This window comes from Dendrobates tinctorius, unplaced genomic scaffold, assembly GCF_039654945.1.
Source record: "Dendrobates tinctorius isolate UK_male_01 unplaced genomic scaffold, ASM3965494v1 ptg000133l, whole genome shotgun sequence".
Taxonomy (NCBI): domain Eukaryota; kingdom Metazoa; phylum Chordata; class Amphibia; order Anura; family Dendrobatidae; genus Dendrobates; species Dendrobates tinctorius.
In genome coordinates, this window is record NW_027361801.1 from 4,589,890 (window position 1) to 4,604,883 (window position 14,994).

General features: G+C 42.1%; 1 protein-coding gene across 1 annotated transcript in view; it reads left to right on the top strand.

The window, feature by feature from the left end:
• The window catches only part of LOC141048075 (fibronectin type-III domain-containing protein 3A-like), a 131,940-nt gene that overhangs the window by 107,318 nt on the left and 9,628 nt on the right, over positions 1 to 14,994 (top strand). The window contains exons 15-25 of the mRNA XM_073543448.1: positions 846 to 984; positions 1,070 to 1,138; positions 4,970 to 5,088; positions 5,625 to 5,730; positions 6,805 to 6,980; positions 7,400 to 7,513; positions 8,922 to 9,071; positions 10,448 to 10,731; positions 10,917 to 11,129; positions 11,518 to 11,684; positions 12,657 to 12,778. Coding sequence (XP_073399549.1) covers positions 846 to 984; positions 1,070 to 1,138; positions 4,970 to 5,088; positions 5,625 to 5,730; positions 6,805 to 6,980; positions 7,400 to 7,513; positions 8,922 to 9,071; positions 10,448 to 10,731; positions 10,917 to 11,129; positions 11,518 to 11,684; positions 12,657 to 12,778 — 1,659 coding nt within the window. The remainder of the gene's footprint in view (positions 1 to 845; positions 985 to 1,069; positions 1,139 to 4,969; positions 5,089 to 5,624; positions 5,731 to 6,804; positions 6,981 to 7,399; positions 7,514 to 8,921; positions 9,072 to 10,447; positions 10,732 to 10,916; positions 11,130 to 11,517; positions 11,685 to 12,656; positions 12,779 to 14,994) is intronic.

Consider the following 14,994-nt stretch of genomic DNA (forward strand, 5'->3'; position numbering starts at 1 on the left):
CTTGGAAAGTGCTTGAATATCGCACGCGAAAATCGCGGCAAAATCGCGATCATAATCGCGGTGAAATCACGCGGAAAAAACTGCGCGATTTCTGGGAAGGAGTCCGGTTTTTAGTGAGCGTTTTAAAACGCTACGTGGGCACATAGCCTAAGGAGGGAGGAAATGTAACAAACTGACTTGTTCCCCAGTGGCTCTTATTACAGGACCTTGCTGGGGTCAGTGAGCTCTGCACCACCAGCCATTATAACACATGTTAGTAATAATATAATAATAATAATAATAATAATAATCTTTATTTATATAGCGCCAACATATTCCGCAGCGCTTTACAGTTGAACAGTTTCAAACACAACAGTCATAAGTAACAACGTTAACAATACAATAATTAAAGCGAAATAAGACGACCCTGCTTGTGGAGCTTACAATCTACAATGAGGTGGGAGAGATACAAAGCATAGGTTTGTATTTACAATGATGTATTTACAATGACGGTCCAGCCATCTTCAGGGCATGTAATGGCAGACAGCATGGCGGGGGGCCGGAGGTTACACACCAGGGGCAAGGGGCCAGATTTTATATGTTGGGGACAGTGAGGCAAGATGTTATACATCAGGGGTGAGGGGCCGAATGTTATACATCAGGGCAATAATTCAAGTGATTAAGATGTGTCCCAATTTTTTTCTCCATATATTGCCTCAAATGTTTTACGGTTTAGTGTCCCCTTTAAAATTTTATCTGTACTTTATCTCCCATAAAAGGTGAAGTTTCGCATTGATTCGGGAAGTAACTACAAATGACCCTGGGTTCCCATGTCCTTTGTGTCATGAAGTGCTTTGTCTTGGTAGGTCTTTGCAGTAAACAGTGAAGGCAGAAGTAGTCCAAGTGATATTGTAGAATACACAACTTCCCCTGATAAACCTGGACCCCCGTGTAAGCCAAGTACAAAGGGCAAAATCCATGCGCACAATGTAAAAGTCATGTGGGGTGAGTGTGAATTGTGTGATCATGCTGCTTTTCCCTTTGTTTTTTTTTTCTCTTGTATCGATATAACAGTCATACTTTATTGCAGACGCCCCAAAAGACAACGGAGGTTCTGAAGTTATTAAATACGTACTCGAAATGGCTGAAAGCCTAATTGGTGAGCGCATCAGAATTGTGTGTATTGTTGTGGAGCTATGGGCTTGAAGTTATAGGGGCTCTGTCAACTTGTTAACCCCTTAAGCCCCAAGGGTGGTTTGCACGTTCATGACCAAGCCAATTTTTACAATTCTGACCACTGTCCCTTTTTGAAGTAATAACTCTCTAAAACGCTTCCATGGATCCCGGTGATTCTGACATTGTTTTCTCGTGACATATTGTACTTCATGTTAGTGGTAAAATTTCATTCAAATAACTTGCGTTTATTTGTGAAAAAAACGGAAATTTGGCGAAAATTTTGAAAATTTCGCAATTTTCCAACTTTGAATTTTTATGCCCTTAAATCACAGAGATACGGCACACAAAAAACTTGATAAGTAACATTTCCCACATGTTTACTTTACATCAGCACAATTTTGGAACCAAAATTTTTTTTTGTTAGGAAGTTATAAGGGTTAAAAATTGACCAGCGATTTCTCATTTTTGCAATACCATTTTATTTTTACGGACCACATCACATTTGAAGCCACTTTGAGGGGTCTATATGATAGAAAATACCCAGAAGTGATACCATTCTAAAAAGTGCACCCCTTAAGGTGCTCAAAACCACATTCAAGAAGTTTATTAACCCTTTAGGTGCGTCACAGGAATTTTTTGAATATTTAAAAAAAAAATGAACATTTCAGGTTCAATTTTTTTTATTTTACCAAGGGTAACAGGAGAAATTGGACTGCAAAATTTATTGTGCAATTTGTCCTGAGTACGCTGATACCTGATATGTGGGGGGGTGAACCACTGTTTCGGCGCATGGCTGAGCTCAGAAGGGAAGGAGCGCCGTTTGACTTTTTCAATGCAAAATTGGCTGGAATTCAGACGCCATGTCACGTTTGGAGAGCCCCTGATGTACCTAAACAGTGGAAACCCCCCACAAGTGACCCCATTTTGGAAACTAGACCCCCCAAGGAACTTATCTAGATATGTGGTGAGAACTTTGAACCCACAAGGGCTTCACAGAAGTTTATAACGTACAGCGGTACAATTAAAAAAATCATATTTTTTCCACAAAAATGATCTTTTTTTTCACCCCCAATTTTTATTTTCCCAAGGGTAACAGGACCCTAAAAGTTATTGTGCAATTTGTCCTGAGTACGCTGATACCCCACATGTGTGGGTAAACCACTATTTGGGCGCATGGCAGAGCTCCGAAGGGAAGCAGCGCCATTTGACGTTTTTGGCTGGAATTGAGATCGGACACCATGTCGCGATTGGAAAACCCCTAATGTACCAAAACAGTGGAAACCCCCCACAAATGACACAATTTTGGAAACTAGACCCCCCAATGAACTTATCTAGATGTGTGGTGAGAACTTTGAACCCCCAAGGGCTTCACAGAAGTTTATAACATACAGCCGTACAATTAAAAAATCATAATTTTTCCACAAAAATGATCTTTCCACCCTGAATTCTTATTTTTACAAGGGTAACAGGACCCTAAAAGTTATTGTGCAATTTGTCCTGAGTACGCTGATACCCCATATGTGGGGGTAGACCACAATTTGGGCGCATGGCAGAGCTCGGAAGGGAAGCAGCGCCATTTGGCGTTTTTGGCTGGAATTGAGATCGGACACCATGTCGTGTTTGGAGAGCCCCTGATGTACCAAAACAGTGGAACCCCCCCCCCCCCACAAATGACACCATTTTGGAAACTAGACCCCCCCAAGGAACTTATCTAGATGTGTGGTGAGCACTTTGACCCCTCCAGTGCTTCACAGAAGTTTATAACGCCCGGGCGTGAAAATAAAAAAATCTTTTAGTCACCAATTTTTTTATTTTCCCAAGGGTAACAGGAGAAATTGGACTCCAAAAATTGTTGTCCAATTTGTCCTGAGTACGCTGACAACCTCATATGTGGGAGAAAATTACTGTATGGGCACACGTCGGGGCTCGGAAGGGAAGTAGTGACGTTTTGGAATGCAGACTTTGATGGAATGGTCTGCGGGTGTCCTGTTGCCTTTGGAGAGCCCCTGATGTACCTAAACAGTGGAAACCCCGCACAAGTGACCCCATTTTGGAAACTAGACCCCCTAAGGAACTTATCTAGATGTGTGGTGAGCACTTTGAACCCCCACGTGCTTCACAGAAGTTTATAACGCCCGGGCGTGAAAATAAAAAAATCATTTCTTTCCACAAAAATGATATTTTTGCCCCCAATTTTTTATTTTCCTAAGGGTAACTGGAGAAATTGGACCCCAAAAGTTGTTTTGCAATATGTCCTGAGTAGGCTGATACCCCATAGATGGGGGTAAAACACTGTTTGGGCGCATGGCAGAGCTTGGAAGGGAAGGAGCACCATTTGACTTTTTCAACTCAGAATTGGCTGGAATTGAGATCAGACACCATGTTGCATTTGGAGAGCCCCTGATGTGCCCAAACAGTGGAAACCCCCAATTCTAACTCCAATCCTATCCCCAACACACCCCTAACCCTAATCTCAGCCCTAGCCCTAATGGGAAAATGGAAATAAATACATTTTCTTTTTATTTTATTATTTTTCCCTAACTAAGGGGGTGATAACGGGGGGTTTGATTTACTATTTATGGCGGTTTTTATGTTTGGCAGCTGTCACACGCTAAAAGACGCTTTTTGTTGTAAAAATAGTTTTTGCATCACCACATATTGAGAGCTATAATTTTTCCGTATTTTGACCCACCGAGTCATGTGAGGTCTTATTTTTTGCTATGATGTGCTATCCCGTCCATGGGAATTAAGTCCCAGGGCACATGGTCGGGATAGTACGTCACATGGCAGTAAGGGGTTAAATGGGTAAAATTGCAAATTTGCTTATGAAAAATTCTCTGTTCTCAAGATCAGATTTTTTTTTTTCTTTGAATTCTATAGTTTACTGCTTGATGCCAAGGTTACCAGCCACCTCTGCAGTCTGTTCATACCAGTTAGTCTCCTAGGCAGGTAGTGCAGTGCTTGCGGCTCTTATGCTGGCCGGATGGCTGAGTTCGTTCTGCTCAAGTCCTCCTCTGGAGCTGCTTCTGCTTGCTGCATAGGGGAGCGGCAAGCTTGGACCCACAGTGGAGTCATACTGCTTGGTCCAAATGTAAATTTCTGAGTCCTAGACTAGTGTGCAGAAACACGAAACACTCTGTAGATCCTTGTATTAAAGGAGTAGTCCCATCTCCAAGATCCTATACCAATATGTAGTAGGTGTAGTAATAATAATAGCAAATCCCTCCAATTAGAAATGTAGTATAGTTCTTTTAATTTGATATGTCTTTCTCCATGGTCAGGCATTGTAGGATCTTGGGTATCCTTGGTTACAACCACTGATGAAGTGACAGATAGTTGTTAGTGGTCGTAACCATTGCTACTTCAGGTTTTGCAATGCCTGCACATGAAAAAAGAGAATCAGAAAAACTATACTACATTTCTAAATGGAGGTAATTGCTAATATTATTACACCTACTACATTTTAGGATAGAATCTTGGGGATGGGAATACGCCTTTAAATGTTGGAACGACATAAAAGCCTGTTCCTGTCTCATAAAATGCCATCTCTTATTGTTTAGCGGGGTCCCAGAGGGGAGCATATCTTGGTAATTTTGTGAATGAAGTGGGCACAGCGCTGGTGTGCTCGCTCTTCTTATTCTTTGGCATGGCAGCACTCCTTGTAACCTGACTTTGCAGGAAATTGCAGCTACACCTATTGTACAGTGGGGCCTGTTAAAGTTCCTTCCACAGTCGGGGGTCACTATCAAGGTGAAAAATTTAGGGGACAAAGGAAAATCTGTGAAGATCCCTAATTTTTTTTTTCCTCTTACAGGGAGTAAATGGGAGACAGTGTACAGTGGACCTTATAAAGAACATGTGTGCGATCATCTGAAACCTGGTACTTCCTATAGGTTTAAGGTGTATTGCGCCAATATCGTGGGCTCCAGTCAGGTACGGAGAGCTTTGCCACTACCTTGGTGTAAAAGGAGGTGTATTCCCGAGTATCAAAAGAAATTTTTCGGTTTGTGGTAGTCACAGTCTAGTCATGTCCATTTCCTTCAAATAGCCAAACGGCACTTTCTCTGCTATTATTATATACAATGCTACTGCACCAAATAAGGCAAAAATAAATAAAAATGTAAATGTTTGGTCTGACATTTGAATAAAATTTTTTGTTGGCGTGGATGGTTTTAAAATAATAAACGGAGGCATATGCCCTTATACACTCCATGTGGATACAGCGGTCTGCATCTGCTCTGGAAGCAATGTCTGTTCCATTTGTAAGGTACCAGGACTGCTGCCGCCTGTGATTGCCTGCAGTGGTCAGGTGACTAAAAGAGCATGTCATCCTATGACACCTGTCCTGGTAACTTCCAAGCGGAACAGACATTGCTACCAAAGTAAATGTCCTGGATCACATATCAGACAATTATTTTTATAACCTTCGACAGCCTTAAATATTCACTTTTTTTTTTCTCCCTGTTTAGCCTTCTGATGTATTAACAGTGCAGACAGGCGTCGTTCCTCCAGGTCCCTGTCTCCCACCACGTTTAGCTGGAAAAGCCAAATCCAAGGAGTTGAATCTGCAGTGGGGTATGTTTCATTTGTGTTGTTTCTAGTCTGACTGGCTAATTTGGGATAAAAACGTAGTAAAAAAAAAACACCTAATACATCTAACAGTGTATGGTGGACTAAGTGAAAATCAATTGTGTATAATCCTGAAATTAAAATTAGTATCTTCTAACTCCATCTCAAAAGGGAGAAAGCTCAAGAGTCCGATGTATTCCATCTGAGCCCACCCAGCCTGACTGAGAGCTGCAGCTTGTACTGAGCAGTGTGTGCTCTCCCCAGCAGCAGGGAGGAGGGGCACTGAGGAGCTGTCAATTGGGCTAGGTGGGCGGAGATTGCGATTTAAACTTTCAAAAAGGATTATATTGCTATTCTGACATGGTTTTAAAAAAGTAAGTACACCAGCTACATCAGGTCTGACATATTATTGTGCATATATTGTATTGTGAAATCTGGTGACAGAATTATAAATTGGCTTTTGTATGGCAGTTTTCTCAGCCTGTGTCATAGACCGGCCCAGCCTGATTTTTCATGCAAACAGTTTTTCAACTAATGGTGTAAGCACTCTCGTGCAGTGTCTTTGGTGGATTATCGATTTGCCTTTATATTCTTTGTTTCCCTGTACATTCAGTTTTGATGCAGTCTATAATCATAAATCAGCTGAGAAGAGTTTGGAAGAAAAAAAACAGATTAAAGAGTTACAAACTTCGCCTGTCGAACCCTTAGGCCACGTTCACATGGTCAGTATTTTACTTAAGTACGGTATTTTTAAACCAAAATGCGGAGTGGAACAATCAGATGAAAAGTATAATAGAAACACATCACCAGTTCTGGATTTATCACCCATTCCTGGTTTTGGCTTACAAATACTGATGGAAAACACTGACCAAATACTGAACGTGGCCTTAGAACGAGCTCATTGACATCATTGAAAGGGATTGTCCACCTTTTGGTGCAATTTTTTATTTTTTTTAATTTTACGTCTTCAGTGTTTAATTGTTGCAACTAAAGATCTCCCACTTTGTGGTAATGGTTTGTGTATACTAAATGTCTTAGTGTTCTTTCTCTCCTTATAATAACGTTCCACCTTTTCTGTAGATGCTCCCGATGTAGATGGCGGCGCCACAGTAACGTCCTATACGGTAGAGATGGCATTTCTGGAACAAGAAGATCGAGGAGCGGTCTATCAAGGTCCCGACCTGGAGTGCACAGTGAGCAACCTGCTGCCAGGCCAGACATACAGCTTCTGGATAAAGGCTTCCAATAAGGCTGGGGTATGTGTTTTCATGTGCTGACCAGTCGTGGGCGGAGTTCATACCTGCAGGTTTTCATACAAGTAAAAAATAGAGACATAACAGGATCTGTTTCTCCAGATCTGCAATGTGATCACAGCATGTACAGTAAATATGTTCCTTTATTTTTTTTCCTGCCTTTGGCTAAAAAAAACCTGCATGACAAGTAATCCATGTGTCGTTTCTAAAGTGGTTGTGCCCAGATACTTTAGTGTGAATTGGTGCAGAAACGTCGGCCACTGGAAATCTGTTCCGTTCACCTGAATGGGAAAGTTGCAGAGCGCTCCACCCTGCAATCTGCAGCTTATACACTCACAGATGATGCGTATTAATGGAATTAATTACACCCATTTGATATTTTTATTTTATTATGGCTCCCTTAATTTTTCTTCTTTATATAGTGTGGACCTTATTCAGAAGCATCGGAGTTCTGCACTGCACCGGGACCTCCAGAAAGATGCAAAATCCCATTAGTAATATGCAAGAGTGCAAATTGTGTGCTGTCAAGCTGGGAGGTGAGATAAGACTGACGTTTCGTTTTTTTTTTTTTTTTAATTTAAATCAGGACTTCCATGCATTCTATATATACTAGTGTGATCCGATAATGGGGTGTAGTAGGGTGCGTGAACATTTAATTTTAAAAGTTTTTTTTCTCATCATAAATGGTTAAATTTGCAAAGTGCTTGTATAAACTAGCTACTCTTGCAATTTACATCTTGTTAACAACACTCTCTATTTTCAAGAACGGAGGGACTTTTACTGTTTACTGCTCAGGTTACTGGGCACCTCTGCAGTCTTTAGAGGTGGCCGACCTCCTAGGCAAGGAGCACAGTGCTCTTACTGATGGAGCTTTCTGAATCTTCAGCGCCTGTGCGCTCCTCCGATGCTGTGGAGGCATAGCAGCCTGTGCGTGCAGGATCCGACAGCGCTCAGATCAAACCATTCTTGTAGCTGGTTTGAACGGTTAGCTAAGCAGGAGCACAGCGCCCACTGGCAAGCAGGAAATCGAGAGGCAGGGGAGCTGTGCGCTCCTGAAGAAGGATCGTGAAACAACACCTTTAAAGTAAAACATAAATGGATTATACTCACTTTACCCCATCACTGCTTTTTGTCTCACTGGCTGTGTTCCTGGCTTTTTTTTTTTTTTTCCAGCATGGCATCCAAATAGCTTGCTATCCCCTGACAAGGACAGGGCTGAGAATCTTTGGTAGAACAGGAATTATACTTTTCAGTGTCCGCCAGCAGACTTATTTCTCGTCACTTTGCAGCTAGCTGACTGATGACCGACCCAGACCACGTTTGTGGAAATGGTTTGCAGAACAGACTTTGCCTTGATTTGCGCTCTGTTTCCTGGGAACAGATAGAATTTTGCAGTGATTTTTAGGATGACGCCGGTGGGCTGAAGCCTCAGAGGCTTATAAGATAAAGCCATCTGCTCATGTTCCTTTACAGAGGCCTGTGGCTTGCTCCTTAGTCCAGCGTGCGAAGTCCACCACCCACAGGCGGTTCCATGACAATTGTGTACAAGATAATTGTGTACGGACAATTGTGTACAGAAAATTGTGTACAGGCCAATTGTGTCCAAGGACAATTGTGTACAAGGACAATTGTGTACAGGGCAATCGCCTTGTACACAATTGCCTTGTACACAATTGTCATTGTACACAATTGGCCTGTACACAATTGTCTGTACACAATAGTCCGTACACAATTATCTTGTACACAATTGTCCTGTCACCCCCACAGGCTGCACATAGTTTGGGTTAAATTGATCCCATGCACTGTTTACCCCTGTTTGTCTCCAATCATTTCTGCATCCTGGATTGTTTGGTTCCTTTCATTGCTATTCAGATCTCTCTATAGTTTGTTCCTGTTTGTTTTTTAGCCTCTAATATGCAGTAAATAAATGTCATCTGGTTTCAGGTTCCTGGATGTAATGGAGCAGAAATCACAGAATATCGGTTAGAGTGGGGCAGGGTGGAAGGATGCATGCAAGTCATCTACACCGGCGCATCCTCAAGCTACGAAATCAAAGGTCTGACACCAGCAACAACGTATTTCTGTAGAGTTCAGGTATGTATAGTAATGGGTGCATTTTATTTGAAAATTAAATCTTTAAAATTATTAACTGCGGTAAGATTATTCACTAATGTACTGTGGCGGTTATCTGACCCCAATCCTGGGGTATGTAACCCTTCACCTCTGTGGGTGATATCACACATCACATGCCTCTTATCTCCGCTGCTTCCTGGCTCTTCCCTCTTTCTTAGTGCAATATTCAGTAGAAAACAGGATAATGGAGTCTGTTACATCACTAACTTCCAAATTTGCAATAGAGGGACATGCAGGCTGCTGTAAGTGGAGCCATCGTGGAAATTAGTCCTATCACACTGGCAGCATCAAAACCAGACCTGGGCAAGATAATGATAAAAGAAAATAACTACTTCCGAGTTACAGAAGAATCATTTAGTAGTCACGCAGAAACAAGTGCTATTCTGTATTTACTAATTTATTTATTTTAAAAGATCAAACACATTTAAAAGGAATCTGACAGCAGGTTTTTGCTATATAGTCTGACTTCAGCATGAGGCAGCGGCAGAGACCCGTTTCCAGCAGGCTGTCACTTAGTTTACTGGGTGCAGCAGTTTTGATATAATCACAGTTTCTCTGGTGCTGATATAGCAGTGCTCTGAATGCTGAGCCTTGTATAAACCCTCTCCCTGTGTACACTGTGCATAGGCAGAAATCTGCTAATCAGTGGTGGGGGCGGAGTTATACGGATGAGATCACTAGGAGGCACGAGACACCTAGTCCTGTTGTGATAATCTCCTGATGATAAAAACTGATTTTATTGAAACAGCAACACACAGACTAGTAAGTGCCCCATTGCTGATATCAGAAGCTCTGCCACTACTTCATGCTCCTGTCAGATTACATAGCAATTACCTGCTGACAGATTCTCTTCAAAGTGGTTGTTCCATTTTCAAAACTGCACCACTCCCCAGTCTCTCAGCTTCCTTCTTGCCAGAAAGCGCAGCATTCCTGATGATTGACAGATCAGGCCAGCGGTTTAGTTGTACCACTGGTCCGAATTGTGCACTTTTCAACACCCTCTTTATGAGACAGCTTTTCTTCTAAAGCATGGGAGAAGCACATGGTCACTGAAGCTGGCTGGGTCAAGCCAGCTTCACAGTACCACTTGCAAGTTGTTTGTTGATGTTTCAATGAAATCAGTGTTTTATCAGGAGATTATCAGTAGACAACTGGGTTTCTCGTACCTCCTAGTTTACTTATCTGTGTAACCCTGCCTCTTTGCTTAGGAAACCGACCACTCCTGCAGAGGTAGACAGTAACTTAGACAATAAGCAGTAAATGATAAGTAATTTGCAACCTTGCTTGTTTTTCCCATTAAGAAGAGCTCATATCACTGCGTTTTCTCTCCATTGCAGGCTGTGAACATTGCTGGCACCGGGCTGTTCGGAGACACAGCAGTCATCACGACGCCAGCATCTGTTCCTGCAGCGGTAGCTGTACTGCAGGCTGTTGATGAAGATCTTCTGGAAACTCCTTTACCCTCGCCATCAGAGTGCCTTGCTCTTCAGTGGAAGGAGCCATGCTGCAATGGGGCAGAGATCACTGGGTACACCATCGAGTACGGTGAAAAGCAGCAGATTACAGTCGACTCTGCCACTAGCTGTGTTCTCACAAATCTGGTCCCTGACCGCACTTACAGGTATAGTAATTGAAAAAAAAACTGTGTGAGTGTGTGTATATCTGCACAAGTATAGATGCAGCAGAGCAGACTGTTTGGTGCAGGCCTTTTCCTGCAATATGTCATCACTGTGTTGCGTTCATGCTCATTATTTTGCATTTTGCCAGTTTGCAGACAATTGAGTAGAATTTGCGGTTTCTCTCTAGGATACGGATTCAGGCCATAAACAGCTATGGAGCGGGTCCCTTCAGTCCGTCTATTAAAGCCAAAACCAAGCCGCCTCCTCCCAATCCTCCCCATCTTGAGTGCGCGGTCTTCAGTCACCAGAGCCTTAAGTTAAAATGGGGGGACGGGACAAGTAAAGCCTTAGCTACGGAAACCTCCCAGTACAATCTGCAAATGGAAGACAAAGTCAGCAGGTGAGTGTGCGGTCGTCTGATGGCATCACACATGATTGATGTGTCCTTCACCACCAGCCACTCGTTTTTTAAGGTCTCCATTGGTTTTATACCTGGTAGCGGTTACTGTTTAATAGGCTCACATTATCGGTGCGGTCATATTATTTAATGGACATCGGATGAGCTCATTAATCTTGGAGGGATCTAGTCATGTTTGCTCATTACTATCAGCTCACTGGATTTCTGCCTTCTCCATGGAGGCTGTTGAAAGTCCACAGTAGATGTCATTCAGCCTTAATGATTCAAATATTGCAGAGAAAAAAAACATTTGTGACTACTGAAAATAGGAAGTGTAATTGGAAAATTCCTGATTTTTTTGTAAATTATTTATATATATTTTTGGGTATAGGTTTTTTACAATCTACAATGGACCATGTCATACGTATAAGGTGCAAAGACTGAGCGAATCGACTACATATAACTTCAGGATCCAGGCGTACAATGACGCAGGGGAAGGCCCGTTTTCCGAAGACTACAGTTTTTCAACGACCAAATCTGTTCCAGCTGCTTTAAAAGGTAGGCAGCCATGATTTCACTGCCTGCTGATCCAGGTTGATGATTTCCAGGAGGCCATGTAAAGGAGGACGTTATTTTGGAACTGTGTTAAAGGTGATGGGCAGGATTTGAAGAAAGTTGGCAGGAAGCTGTATAAAATAAAAGCTAACTCCTCCTTCCCGCATCACTGTGTTGTCAATGGTCCCCAGTAATAATAATCTTTATAATATAATAATCTTTATTTTTATATAGCGCTAACAAATTCCGCAGCGCTTTACAGTTTTGCACACATTAGCATCGCTGTCCCTGAAGGCTCACAATCTAAATTTCCTATCAGTATGTCTTTGGAATGTGGGAGGAAACCGGAGTGCCCGGAGGAAACCCACGCAAACACGGGGTACAAACTCCTTGCAGATGTTGTCCTTGGTGGGATTCGAACCCAGGACTCCAGCGCTGCAAGGCTACAGCGCTAACCACTGAGCCACCGTGCCGCCCTAATCAAGTAATCAATCAGTAATCAAGTAGAGATAAAAATCACTGGTTTATCAGCAGCAGGTTATCACTAGAGGACTAGTAAGTCTGCTGTCATGTAGCCCTCAGTATTCATGAGCTCTTTATAACCCCGCCCCCACCACTGATTGGCAGCTTTCTGCATATGCACAGTGTATTCAAAAAGCTGCCAATCCGTGGTGTGGGTTTGGTTATACAGAGCTCAGCATTTAGAGGACTGCTAGTTCTGTAAGAGAGAAAACAATGATATTATCAAAACTGCACCAAGCAGACCTGCAAGTGACACATCACTTGATTCAGGGTCTCTACATTTTGCTGCTTTCAGATTGGGTAGCCAAACCCGGGTGACAGATTCTCTTTAAAGACCATGAAGTCAGGAGTTTTGCCATTAAGTTTTCCAGCCTATGTTTGATTATTGCTTTGTGTATTATAGTTGTCACTGCCACTTGGTGCTTGCTAAATAATTCTCACCTTCTATTTTAGCGCCCAAAGTACAACAGATAGATAGCAGTTCCTGTGAAGTATCTTGGGAGACTGTGCCACCGATGAGGGGAGATTCAATTGTTTACATCCTTCAACTTACCAATGGGAGAGAGTTTGATCAGGTGAGATTCAGAAGTTCTTCTTTTTCCAGATGTATGTCCCTAGAGAATAAAGAATGCCAAAGATGCCCGGAAGATGTGTTACACCCCCCCCCCATGTATAGAGTGAGCCAAAGATGCATGTTAATGGTTTATTCCACGGCTCTAATCCTATTATATTCAGAGCCTATGTTGGAGGTAAATGTCCGGAAGATCTCCTGGTCTGTGTTCTCACCACAGTATAGGTCATGTTTCCCAAGCTTAATAGCCTTGAGAAACCCCTCAAGCAGAAAAGTACTTCAGAGCAAGCAACCATACTAATTTTTTATTTAAACATCACCAAAATATGTATCTACATTGTGCTCCTGAATATAAAAGAAAAACACTGTACACAAAGAGAGAAAAAAATATATATACACTATCATTCCAAATTTTTGGGGTCATCCAGACAATTGTGTTTTCCATGAAAACTCATACTTTTATTAATCAAATGAATTGCCAAATGAATTTAAAATCTAGTCCAGACATTGACAAGGTAAAAAAAAAAAGATATTTATTTGAAATAATAATTTTCTCCTTCAAATTTTGCTTTCGTCAAAGAATGCTCCCTTTGCAGCAATTACAGCATTGCAGACCTTTGGCATTCTAGCAGTTAATTTGCTGAGGTAATCTGGAGGAATTTCACCCCATGCTTCCAGAAGCCCCTCCCACAAGTTGGCTTAGCTTGATGGGCACTTTTTGCGTACCATACAGTCAAGCTGCTCCCACAACCGCTCAATGGGGTTGAGATCTGGTGACTGCGCTGGCCACTCCATTACAGATAGAATACCAGCTGCCTGCTTCTTCCCTAAATAGTTCTTGCATAAGTTGGAGGTGTGCTTTGGGTCATTGTCCTGTTGTAGGATGAAATTGGCTCCAATCAAGCTCTGTCTACAGGGTATGGCATGGCATTGCAAAATGGAGTAATAGCCTTCCTTATGCAAAATCCCTTTTACCTTGTACAAATCTCCCACTTTACCAGCACTAAAGCAACCCCAGACCATCACATTACCTCCACCATGCTTGACAGATGGCGTCAGGCACTCTCCCAGCATCTTATCAGTTGTTCTGCGTCTCACAAATGTTCTTCTTTGTGATCCAAACACCTCAAACTTTGATTCGTTTGTTCATAACACTTTTTTCCAATCTTCCTCTGTCCAATGTCTGTGTTCTTTTGCCCATATTAATCTTTTCCTTTTATTAGCCAGTCTCAGATATGGCTTTTTCTTTGCCACTCTGCCCTGAAGGCCAGCATCCCGGAGTCGCCTCTTCACTGTAGACGTTGACACTGGCATTTTGTTTGTACTATTTAATGAAGCTGCCAGTTGAGGACCTGTGAGGCGTTGATTTCTCAAATTACAGACTCTAATGTACTTGTCTTGTTGCTCAGTTGTGCAGCGGGGCCTCCCACTTCTCTTTCTACTCTAGTTAGAGCCTGTTTGTGCTCTCCTCTGAAGGGAGTAGTACACACCGTTGTAGGAAATCTTCAGTTTCTTAGCAATTTCTCACATGGAATAGCCTTCATTTCTAAGAACAAGACTGTCGAGTTTCACATGAAAGTTCTTTTTTTCTGGCCATTTTGAGAGTTTAATGGAACCAATAAATGTAATGCTCCAGATTCTCAACTAGCTCAAAGGAAGGTCAGGTTTATAGCTTCTCTAATCAGCCAAACTGTTTTCAGCTGTGGTAACATACCTGCACAAGGGTTTTCAAGGGTATTCTAACCATTCATTAGCCTTCTTACACAGTTAGCAAACACAAAGTACCATAAGAACACTGGAGTGATGGTTGTTGGAAATGGGCCTCTATACACCTATGAAGATATTGCATTACAAAGCAGACGTTTGCAGCTAGAATAGTCATTTACCACATTAGCAATGTATAGCGTATTTCTGAATCATTTAATGTTAGCTTCATTGGAAAAAACTGTGCTTTTCTTTCAAAAATAAGGAAATTTCTAAGTAACCCTAAACTTTTACACAGTAGTGTACACTCATACACTATGCCCATTGAATGTGGTTGTGTTTATGTATGTTAGGGGGTGTGTGTGTGTGTGGGGGGTGTGTGTGTGTGTGTGTGTGTGTGTGTGTGTGTGTGTGTGTGTGTGTGGGGGTACGTCGGGGGTGCATGTATAAAAAAAGAAGTGTATAAAATTACACACACATATACATACACATACTGTGTATATGTCTAGGCTTGAA